A 12,786-nucleotide genomic window follows, 5' to 3' on the forward strand; every position below is an offset into this window, starting at 1 on the left:
TGCATAGAAGAAACACTTGATGGAAACACATTAGAATGTTAACAGTAAAGTATTCTGGGTAGTGGGATTTGGTTTGAAGAATTTTCTTCCTAGTACTTCACTAAAGATTCCATTTTCTATAATATGAATGTGAAATATGTTTATAAACAAGAAAAGATGGTATAGTATTAAAAAGTACTTGATTTTTCCTTAAATAAAGGCACTATATTATAGAAAATTACAAGCATTTTAAAATTATTAAAAATGATATTTGGTTCTAACCTCTTCTTGATCCAAATCTTTATCCCTGATATTTAATTCTGAAAGATCAATTGTAAGAGTATCTTTTTCACTCTTCCAAATATCATCAGGCTCTTTCTTTTTGGGTCCTACTGTGCTTAAATCAGCTTTATCAGGCAAAAGGCTGATTCCTCTTGGTATGGGAGGGACAGGCTTGGTTCCATTCAGGCCTCGTCGGCAAGATGGTGATCTCACCAAGGCAGGTATAAGCTGAGCTGAAGAAGGTTTTTCCTGAGAATTTTCTCCTGTATGAAAAATATGCATTTTACTTATTAAAAAAAAATTTCAGAGAAGTGGATGTTATAATCACAAGTGTTTGGAATATAGTGTTTTTAAATTAAAAAGCACATGATTTTCTACTAGAAATAAATATTACTACTTAAATTGAGATAAAATAAACGTATCAGTGTCCTTTAAACAAATGTAACAAAAATGAGCCACCCCAAGGCCTTTCGTAATAAATTTTAAAAATTATATACCAATTAAGTTTCTATCTTTATACATACCACCATGACTAATATTTGCATGGTACAGTCCATAATAAGCTACAAGGGCTACTTTTCTGGCTTGATTTAACCATGTAAGCAACATTTGAAGGACTCCTATATGCAAAGCAGTAATACTGGTCACTGGGGAGGACAAGCTGAATAATGTCTCAGCTTTCAGTACAATATTTCATCTTGTAGGAAAGACAAATATAGAAAGAAATTAATAGAAGGGTATGAATGCTCAGTGCTAACAGAAAGTGATAAAATTAACTGACTATGCAGTAAAGTGACCTTATGGTTGGTTATAAACTAAAATTAGTGTTGTGGGATAGTTTACAGGTGGAACATCATACCTCAGAGGCTGGGGACAGGAAAGCATATGGGACACAGGGAGTGCCTTTAACAGACTTTATTTTGAGACTGAATCTGTCTTGATTAAATATATATGCTAATTTCACGATTTTGGAGTGAGCTATTGTTAAGAATATTTTAGCTAAAAACAAATAATAGAAAACCCATCAAAATAATTTTAACATATGCTAAACATTCAATAAACGTTAAATGAATACTAGATATTAATTACAGTAAACATGTAAATGATATTTTATATTTGTAAAGCTAAAATTTGTTAGGCTCTCAGGCTGTTTATGTTTCCATCCCTAGTTCTGAAAAAGGATTATTTGCCTAGTTCTGAAAAAGGATTCTGAACTGGCAACATCAGCAAAAAAAGAAATGACAATTTCAACTGAATTTTATATTACACATTTGATCTATTTAACAAAGTTAAATATTTTTCAAAATATTTACTAATGCACAGAAATAAAATGCAATTTACCAGCTTCTAAAGATCTAACAATCCTAACATAAAAATAATAATTCAAACATACGAATAAATTTGAACAAAATATTAATTTTTACCATCATTTCTTCCTGTGGGGCCAGATGATTTTTGGCTGACAAGCTTTTTCTGAGGACTTGGCTTTGACAGTCCTTCAAAGCTTTTAAGAGGCCAGGAATTTGAGAAATTGACAGAATTATCTTGAGACTTCTTTGGAGATACAGTAAGAGATGTGTGCTTTGGGCTAGTTCGAGGTGATGAGAGAGGATAGGATGGAAGGATGAAGGCTGCTGGACTTGGATTTGGACCAGGATATGATGAAGTACGTTCTGTTTGACTACCAAATGTTTGCTGTGTCTTACTGCCAAAATTTAGGCTAGCACACACTGTAATGAAACAAAAGAGAATATGTTATTTATATATATACAACTTTCAAGAGTTTTAGGATTTTTGCTTTTAACATTAAGGTTTTTATTTGATCTGGCATTTATATTTTTGTATGGTGTGAAGTAAAGATCTAATTTAATATTTCTGTATATAAAGTGCAATTTTCCCAGTGCCACTTTTTGAACTGTCCATTCTTTCCCTTTCATCTATAAATCTCCTATATATTGAGACTATCCTTAGATGCTTCTTAGTGGTTCCATCAGTCTATTTGTCTGTACCTATTACAATGTTTTATTTCTAATCATTCTATCTGACAGGATAAGTCCCCTTTCATTCTGATCTTCTTTAAATTACCTAGGCCATTCCTGGCCCTCCATTCTTTCATGTGTATTTCAGAATCAGCCTGTCAGGCTCTGAAAAGGATCCTGCTGGGATTTTGGTTCAAATGACATTGAATTGACAGATTAATCTGGCCATAACTGTCATTTTCCTGATATGGAATCTCCTTGTTTAAAAATATGAGATCTCTTTTATTCAGGTCTCCTTTTCTGTCTCTAAAAAAGTATTTTAGCTTTCATGATAAAGGATATGCAAATCTTTTGTTAGATTTCCAGATTTTTACAAATTTTGTTGATACTATAATGTCATTCTTAAAAACGACATTTCCTGAAATTTCCTACTCTCTAGGAACTTTATTCAGCTTTATATTCTGGCAACCTTGCTAAATTATTTAATATTTTAATAGTGTTCTGTATATCCTTTAAGATTTTCTATGTAGATAATCGAACACTGATAATAATAATAATAATGATTGTGATGACTATGATGATAACGAGAGTTAGTTTATTGAGTGCTTACTATGTGCCAATTGGTGTTCTAAGCACTTTATAAGTATTAACTAATTTAATACATAATGGGGGTAGGTACTATTCCTATTTTACGGATTAAAAATGCAGAGGGATAATAAGTAAATTGCTAAAAGTCACACACTAGGAAATTATAAAACTGGGATATAAACCCAGGCACTCTGGCCCAAGTATGTGCTCTTAACCACTAAATTGCGTTGTTTCATCTGGGAATAATGACAATTTCTGTTTTTTCCTCTTCAAATTTATACTTTTAATTTTGAGCTAGGTACTCCCTAGATAGGTAATACAATGACTCCCAAATTTTTAGGACTGATTTTTCCCTTCAACTCCAGACTCAACATCAAAATGCCACTTGACATCTTCTCTAAAGAGAAAGATATCCCAAACTTTACATGTCCAAAACAAAACCTGATTTCCCAATCAAATCTGCTCTTCTCCTAATCTTCCTCTTCCTCTTGGTAAATAGCAGCTCTGCTCTACAAATTGCTCAGGCCACCAGCATTAGACTTATCCTTGACTCCTCTCTTCTCTTAAACTTCACACCTAATCCAATTAGCAAATCTCATTAGCAACACAGGGTGATCACTAAGTCTGGAAACAGGTGAATACAGAATAAATGGCTTCTCCATGATATGTTAATATACGTGTAACATAATGTTAACTATGTTTCCAAACTTTCGGCTACGCTGTATATCAGAATTCAACCACTTTTCATCACTTTCATTGCTCCCTCTCTAATCCAAGCCATGTCATCTCTCCCTTTTACTACTTCTGCCATAACTTCCTAACTGATTTGCTTTGCACCCCACCCCACTCCTCCAAGCCTGTTCTCTACATAGCAGCTCTGATCCTTTTAAAAGGCAGTCAGATCACACTATTTCTCTCCTCAAACACCTCCAAAGACTTCCTATCCCACCAGAATGAAATCCCTGATCCTCACCATGCCCCACAAGGCCACATGGTATCTCCTGTAATTATTCTTCCCTTCAGTCATTCCTCTGACTACCTTGCTATTTCTCCCCAAAGCCAAAAATGGTCCTACCTTGGAGCATTTGTACTGTGTCGTTCTCTCTGCCTGGAATGTTCTTTCTCCAGATATCCACGTGGCTCACCGCTTCACTTCATTCAGGTTTCTGTTTAAATGCCATCACTTCAGAAAGGCCTTCCCTGTCACATTTTGTCCCCTTATACTGCCTAATTTTTCTTTACAACACTTACTTCCATTCTTACTGCTCATTTCTTCTCCTCTACTAGATTTTGATCTTTAGATTCTAGAACAGTGTCCGGTTCTCAATAAATATTAGAGGAGTTAGTACGTAAATGCTCAATAGCAGTGGTAACAGTGAGCATCTGTGTCTTGTTCGTGACTTTAAAGTGAATTCTAAGATTTTACTACTAAGTATATTTGCTATAGGTATGAATAGATATCATTAATCAGGTTAAGGAAGTTATTCTTGGGTTGTTATGAGTTTATAATTATGCATGGATTTTGAATTTTTTTCAATCACTTTTACTACATCTATTGACATAATTATATAACTTTTCTCCTACGTATCTGATAAGGTTAAAACAGGTTTTTCTGGAAAACTGCTACTTAGATGTAGTATATAACATACACATTTTAAGAATACATTGCTAGACATGGTTTGCTAATACTTTAGGACTCTTTCATAAAAGTGAGACTAGACTGTCATTTATTTTTCTTCTTTTTAAGGAGGGCGCAGCTCACAGCGGCCCATGTGGGGATCGAACCGGCAACCTTGGTGTTATTAGCACCACGCTCTAATCAATTGAGCTAACCGGCCACCCCCATTTATTTTTCTTTATTTATTGACTATATCTGGTCATGGTATTACGGTTATATTCATTTCATAAAATGAATTAAGGAGGCTTCTTTTTTCCTTAATTCTCTTTCTCTGTATAAGATAGGATTTACCACTGCTCTAAAGTTTTGACAGGACACTATGAAAACCATCTGGCCTAGGACTTTTTGTTTGTGTTTGTGGGTAAAATCATAAATCTAAAATTCCTTTAATCATTATAGGTCTATTCAGTTTTTCTATTTCTGAGACAACTTTTACAAACTTATTAATTGCATTATTCAAATATTCTGTATCATGTAATCCCAAACTTATTTATCTTATTACAATTTTCTACTAACATCCATAGATTTGTTAATTTTCTCCTTGTAATTTTGTCAAATTACACACACACACACACATATATATACTTATACACACTCATATATGTACACATATTTTAGAAAAGTCTTATCTTCTTAGTGAATTGTTCACTTTTCATTATAATGACCCCTTTAGACCTAACAATGTTTTTAGCTTTAGTAGGAATATTTTCCTTAACATCAATATTTTTATACCTGCTTTGGTAGTTGCCGAGTATAGTAGTTACCCCCTTATCATGAGGGATATGTTCCAAGACCCCCAGCGGATGCCTGAAACCACAAATAGTACTGAACCCTGCATATACTATGTTTTTTCCTACACATACATAACAAGTTCTAGTTTAATTTATAAATTAAGCACAGTAAGACATTAACAACTAATAAAGTAGGATGTTTATAACAATGTACTGTAATAAAAGTTACGTGAATGTGGTCTCTCTCTCTCAAAATATCTTATTATATTGTGCTCACCTTTCACTTAAAGGAAGCAATGTACAGCTTCTCTATGGAATATCCAAATTGCCAGCATCACTACTGTTGCGCTTTGGGGCCAGTATTGAGTAAAATAAGAGGTACTTGAACACAAACACTGCAATACCTCAACAGTCAACCTGATAACCAAGATGGCTACTAAGTGACCAGTGGGTGGGTAGTTTATGCAGTGTGGATACATTGGACAAAGGGATGATTCACAGTCCTGGATGGGACAAGTGAGACAGCTTGAGATTTCATCACAATACTCAGAATGGCACCTATTTGAAAACTTATGAATTATTTCTGGAATTTTCCACTTAGTATTTCCAGATCAAGGTTGACTGGGGTGGTAACTGAAACTGCAGAAATCAAAAGCATGGATATGAGGGACTGCCGTATGTTTTCCATGCTTTAGTTTCTCCCACTCTGTTTTGATGTATTTTAGGTGTGACTCTTAAAAATAGCACTTGAATTTTAAAAAATAAAATAACATCTGATTACCAGTTATTTAAATGGTAAGTTCGGTCCATTTATACTTATGGTAACTACTGATGGTTTTAATTCTAACATCTTATTTTGTGCTCCCTATTAATTGCGTTTTTTCTCTATTACTTTTTTTTTTGCCTTTTATTGACCTTCCCTTTTTGGGGCACAACTAATATATAAAAGTGTACTTGTAACCTTTTAGGGATTCCCTTAAATTTTCCTTCAATGCTTTTTTTGAAGACTTTCCATGACAAAAGACCTAGCTTATGTATCCCTAACAAATACAATATTCTTCAGAAAACTTAAACAACTATGTATATTATATATCATTTCCTTTTAATTCATATCTGACATGGTTAGAATCTCTACTTCTATCTAAATCTTTCTTGGGTGGAAAATAGACTACGGTGGTCACAAATTACATACAGAATGGAAACTTTCAGTTTCCTGATTTCAATGACAGTGTTCTATTAATAGATTTGGATGTTTCCATGTCAGTGTCTCATATACATTCCTTTTATTAAGAAATTTAAAAATATTTCCTACAAAGAAATCAAACATCCGATCTTTTTATCCATATAAGTAGAACCAATGGAATACAATAAAATATACCAACATTTCCAACATTTGGTGTGGATCACTGCAGCAGTTAAAACTGGGATGGGAACTTCTAGATGATTTGGCATCTGGCATTCATACCCCAGGTCCTTCAGAAACCCATGGAGAATGTTAGCTGAGTTGGTGGTCCTGACAGAATTTTTAATGTATAACCTACTGTTTAGTTAAATCTTGACTCTAGAAGAACATGATATCCCTTTAGTAGCTGCTCTAACAGGTATTCTGAGGTTATAGAAAATCAGATGCACTACAAAGATCTGATTAAGCCGAGAGTGAAGGTAGTCTTCAAAGGTAATGTAATCATTTAGGGACATCGTAAATCCGAACAGGCTAAGCACAGAGTCCTCTTCGCTTTTCCTCGTTATGAGTCCCAAAGGTAACTAGTCAAGAGTTACAAAATACTTGTATCATTAAGAAAGATGGATTATTTTACTGGGAATAACACCACAAAGAAAAACTTTATGGCGTCTTATGGCCCTTGGCGTAGATGGAGGAAAGGGTGGCTAAAATACAAGTGCGATATTAACTAAATAATCTTTACTAATTTCAAATGAGCATTACTTTTTTTTTAAAAGTTTCCGGTGTACAAAACAATGTAATAGCTAGACATTTACACCCCTCACAAAAGCATTACTTTTTCATCAACAAACACTGATAGAAGTACATCTCTTATCACTCAAAATATTTTAGTAAAGGATATGTAACAAAAATTAAAATATTTCTAGAAATATTTCATTTAATCCTATCTCTAAATAATAATTGATAAAGCTATTAATTAGCATGGAAAATTAAGAAATCTCTTCAAATCCAAAATTCACGTCTGACAGGCTCAAACCCTTTCTTTTGTTCTGTATCTTATGGACGTATAAGATATCTGAAAAGATAGCTAGTCAGGAAGTTATGGTTCCTAACAGGGGACATAATAAATTCTAAATAGCCTTAAAGTTTAAAACTGTTATGGAAAATAATTGTCTTCTGCTAACACAGTACTTCTTAATGGATAATGTTCATCTCCACCATGAGTTTCTAAACTCTAATTTTAATCAGTCATATTTATATCAAGATTACAAAATGTTACGTTTTAGTGTTAACAATTATAAAAAAATTATTAAAATTTTTTACTGAAAATATAACATGTCTTTTTGTGACAAATATAATTACACAAAATAACACATAAGCTAGATTTGGGAACCCCACATAGTATTTATAAATCATTGTATCCACATAAATGTGGAATTTAAACCTTTATCTTGATGACTGTTGGTTGTCCCCAGGTACTGTAAGTCAGAATCCACACTTCCAGTTTTACCACGTATCTGTGAAAATCCAAGGTGTCCACATTTTCCAGAAAGATTTGTCTGATGAGTCCCAGTAGTGCCTTTGGAAGGAAGAAAGAGAAAAACATAAAAGTAAAAATTAGCTTTATTTCATGAACACATCTAGTTTCATAAATGTTGGAGTCCTTTGTGTAGGAATAAATATAGAAGTATATGGACAGTGAGCCAGGCAGGCATGAAAGGGATAAAATTTTTGCTACTGGCAGATCTGATTAGTGATAGGTGTTAAAGGACAGAAAATAGGCTGGTAAAGTACAGAGGAAAGTATATTGACAAATACAGACAAAGGCAGTTTTTTTCCCACACACTCCCTTCTCTTCCCATGGAATGTTCTCCAGACCTGCCTTTCCTTCTTCCTAGTGTTTATCGTATACACACTACCCAGAAAGTTCTACTGTAGAATGCTTCTAGCTTCTTTCCTGACATGCAACACAGCATTCACATAGCTTATCCAGTGTATTTCCCAGATTGCTGTCCCTTTCCTGTGGCTGGTTAAGGTTATTCCTGGGCAGGAGAATAACCCTGAATGAAAGAAGGTAAGAATGACCTTTCTGGCATTCAGTTTATTCATCTATAAAATGAGTTGATCCCTTGTAGTTCTGAAATTCTATGATTTTAAAAATCCTTCCCCTGTGATTTCAAGCCCTTTTATTCTTCATGTTCTGGACATCTTCTAAGTTAATTCTCACCTCTATGCTTTGGTTATACTTTCTCCCTCCCTGCAATAGTCCTTGCCTCATTGCCTTCCCTTCTTTAAAGTCCAGCTCAAGTCCAACCTCTTTCCTCGAGTTTTGTAAATCACTTCAATACCTATGGTCTTTTCCTTTCTCAAATACCTATAGTACTTACAATTTGTATCATCCAATCTAGCATTAGGTTATATGTTGTCTTATCACCCAGTTATTTAAAATCTGTACTACTATGTTAAGAGCTTCTCAGAGCTACAGAAAACATGAGCCTTATAAAAATCCAAAGTAATGGTATGGAGTTCTAATGACATGAGTATAAGTGGGTATCTTCCTTCACTTATTTTTCTCTTGCATTTATTTATTAAATAAACATTAACCTACACAATCATTACAACACTTTGTTTTTATATGAAAATATTATGGAATATTACTTCATAAATATCTATAAGTTCTCCTAGGGTTAACAATGTTTTCTAAACATTGTGTCCAAACTCACAGCCAAATTACAGTAAATGACATCATTTGGATATTAAATAAATGTTAATATCCATGACAAACTCAATGAAAAATTTCCTCAATGAAAAAATTTCCATTAGCTACCTATAGCTTATAAGTATGAGCTCAACTTTTTAAGCCCAGCACATAGGGGTTCCCCATATCCCAATTTACCTTTGGCCATCTAAAATGAATCTAGTCTTTACAAAGCTCCCAGACTATCTCAAGGCCATTCTTGATGTAAGCTTTTGCTTGCCTCCTATCTCCCCTCTAACTACTTGTACAAGTACCATATACATCCAAAAAAGATGCAGTTCAATTACTATCTTCTCTTCAACACCTTTTGTAACTGATATGGCCCGTGACAATGACCATGTCCTCTAAATTATCGTAATATTTACTTTCTGTAACGTGTTTAGCAATTAAACATCTTTCCAGTTGCTCTGGCCAAAAAGCCCTAAAGCATTCTTCTCTCCCCCCGCCCCCAATCATATCAACAAATCCTATGAACTCTACCTATGACATACAATCAGAACCCACACACTTTTCACTACATTCACCACTTCCTGGTCACAGCCTCCATTAACTCTAGCCTGGATTATTACAACAGACTCCGTTTCCACCCTTGTCCAACCTCTTTCCTCGAGTTTTGTAAATCCAAGACAAGCCTGGAAAACGTAAGGTAACTGATGTTACTGCTTTCCTCAAGATGTTCTTCACTCAGAGTAAAAGCCAAAGTTCATTCAATAGCCCACGAAGACTTATAAATAAAAGACTCCTAATATCTCTTTAATTTCATTTTCTCCTTCTCTTCCCCTTACTCATTTCAGTCCAGAGTTACTAGCCTTGTTGATCCTTCTCAAACATGTCCCATACTCTGCACTTACTGTTGCCTCTTCCTGGAATTATTTGCTCTTCTCTCTTGATATCTATGTGGTTTGCTTCAAATATTCCTTTCTGAATATGGTCTTCTTTCACCGTATTATCTAAAATAGCCCTCCCTTCATATTCCTCTTCTCTGTTTTATTTTTCTCCATAGCATTTATCACCATCTAACCTATTTTTTTTTTTTTTTGCATTTATTTAATGTCTGATTTGCCCCCAATAGAATGCAACATCTATTAGGCAGAAAGTTTTCCCTCTTTTGTTGACTGCTACATCCCCAGTACTTAGCAAAGTTCCTGATACACAGAAGGGAAATACAGATTTTTGAATAAGCAAATACTGACTTACATTAGGACGTAAAGGGTTTTTGTGAGAAGCCCTTCTAGGGTCTTACGACACAATGTATGCCAAAGCATCCGTTCTTATCAGATCTTTCACAAATATTTATTGAATCTGAATTGTTTACTAGATTCCAAGTTCCATGAGCCCTTCAATGAACTAAGAAGTTTAGAGAAATCTTTAACTTATTCCAACATGTCCATTACCTGCACCAGTTACTTACCAGCAGCACATACTGGAAGAGAATCTGAGTTAAAATCCCGACTGTTCTGAAATAAGTTTCTTGACACTCTTTTTCTGCTAAAACATAAATCGTCATTGACTGGCATTCCTTGGGAGGGCTTTAATTTTGCAGATGGGATGAAATCGTATGCTGAAAACTATAGAACAGAACAATAAGTTAGTAAGTTTGTGCTGTCTACTTGTAATAAATGAGAGATTGTGAAATATATGAAATTATGAAATTCAAAGAAAAAATTAATCAAATATATGATACAAATAAACATCCATATACAGCATAGTGCACTAACAGTATTTTCCGTTCTATGATAGAAATACCATTTTTTCCCTCTTTCTTACTACTTCACCCCAAATCTTTTCTGTACTTTGCCTTCCTCCAGTAACACATCTGGCAGCTAGGAAGGAAAGAATAAAAATAAGAGAAAGAGTGAAACAACAACTTGAATAGAGCAAAGTACATTTTGGTTCAGCAGCATAGCCCATCACCCTATGCCAGTTGCCAGCTGTGTTTCAGCATTAGACAATAAATGTCAAGTGAAGGTCACTGAACCAACAAGCATCCTACTCTACTGATCTTACTGAAGCAGATTTATTATTCATAATCTGCAGCCCAAATGTAAATGTATATATGGTCACGGTTCCCTTAAAATATTTTCCTATGATAGGTCTTTCAGTTATAACAAAGTACACAGTACTTTATATATAGAGAGTACTTTATAGTTTCCAGTTCTTTTTTCATATACCCTCTTTTGATCCTTAAGGTACAAAAGTGCCCGCATTGAAATTTCAAGTTATACCTAATCACAGTTAAAGAACTAAATGAGAGCGTAATTCAAGTGTTCAGAATTCTTCATCAGTAACAACCTCATTTGTCCTGGATCACTTCACATTCAACACGGCTATAGAAGATTTTAAAAATTCAGTGAACAGACAAGAAATTATACTTACTGTCTATATATTTATTTAGAGCTTACAGACACAATTAAATCAAGGCATATGATGAACTATAAGCCTTCTCAGTAAAGCTTCTTTGCAAAATTTGCCAATTATCAAACTGCATTGAAATACAATAAAATTAAAGTGATGTCTACTTGAAAACTTTTTAGCTACTTGACAATTAAAAGACTATAAACTACCAGATATATCTTAGGGAACTTGTTATTCTTTATTACATTTTGTGTTAAATCTGTTAACTCCTTCACAAATTAACCCAGAAAATACTGATGAGGAAAAAAAGAGTACCCCAGATGAAAAAGCATGACTTTACTTTCTCAAAATCTAATATTATAATTGCTGACTGATTATACAGTCAGTATTAGAAGGACACGATGGAATAAAAATGAAACCAATTACAATCAACTTCTGATTAGATACATTTAAAGACATACTAACATAGTTAAAATAGTGAGGAAGTCAGAAATAATTCTCCAGTATGGAATACATTTTATATTAGATTACTATGTAGTTAATTTCTGCTTAGAGAACAGAACATTAGTCTCTAAGCCAGAGACAACTAGTGGTGAAAAGGATAAAGTGAGCTATGGTAGTACTGGAGAATGTGTGTGTACGTGTGGAATTTGCAAGAATCTAGGAGAAGTCAGTCAGGGATTAAATTTTGCTATAGAATATTCTGCAGGTATTTGAAACCAGACTATAGGACACACCAATTATTATCAATATGAGCGGCCTTTTTGGTCTCTCTTAAAAGTACTCAAATGATTTTTCATCAGGATAAGCTTAACCTTTACTCAATGAATAAGGGAAAGAAAAGTGAGGTTGAGTAAAAGAGAAAAGCACAGATATACTTTGAAAGAGTAATGAATTCAATTTACAAAACATGAAGCAGTCTGTTTAGAGCACCTTGTGAATCTTAGAAACACAGAGACTGAGATTTTGGTCTTTGAAGTTAATACCTAAAAATTTAATTCATTTAATTCCTTAGAATTATAGTAAATGAAAGTGTTAGACAAGTTTGACACTTAATATTAGCAATGATTTGAAATTCATATACTCTTATCTATTTTAATCTTGCTTTTTATTATCCCTTAATCTTTGTATTTGATTCCTCGTATAATTTTCATAAAAAGATGCTTTTACCTAGTGCATTTCATTTCAGCTTTTGTCAAGGGGTCTCAGAAGACAAAAATAATTTAATTGTATTTTGGTAGAGTTAGTAGCAA

General features: G+C 33.8%; 1 protein-coding gene across 3 annotated transcripts in view; it reads right to left on the minus strand.

Annotated features, from left to right (window-relative positions):
• The window catches only part of TOGARAM1 (TOG array regulator of axonemal microtubules 1), a 68,476-nt gene that overhangs the window by 41,462 nt on the left and 14,228 nt on the right, over nucleotides 1-12,786 (minus strand). For all 3 annotated transcript variants that reach the window (XM_019751713.3, XM_019751712.3, XM_074328185.2), the window contains exons 2-5: nucleotides 10,590-10,746; nucleotides 7,865-7,999; nucleotides 1,686-1,991; nucleotides 262-524 (exon numbers count right to left, since the gene is read on the minus strand). In XM_019751713.3, coding sequence (XP_019607272.3) covers nucleotides 262-524; nucleotides 1,686-1,991; nucleotides 7,865-7,999; nucleotides 10,590-10,746 — 861 coding nt within the window. The remainder of the gene's footprint in view (nucleotides 1-261; nucleotides 525-1,685; nucleotides 1,992-7,864; nucleotides 8,000-10,589; nucleotides 10,747-12,786) is intronic.

Source organism: Rhinolophus sinicus, chromosome 3 (assembly GCF_057876585.1).
Source record: "Rhinolophus sinicus isolate RSI-liver-muscle chromosome 3, RSI-T2T, whole genome shotgun sequence".
Classification (NCBI taxonomy): domain Eukaryota; kingdom Metazoa; phylum Chordata; class Mammalia; order Chiroptera; family Rhinolophidae; genus Rhinolophus; species Rhinolophus sinicus.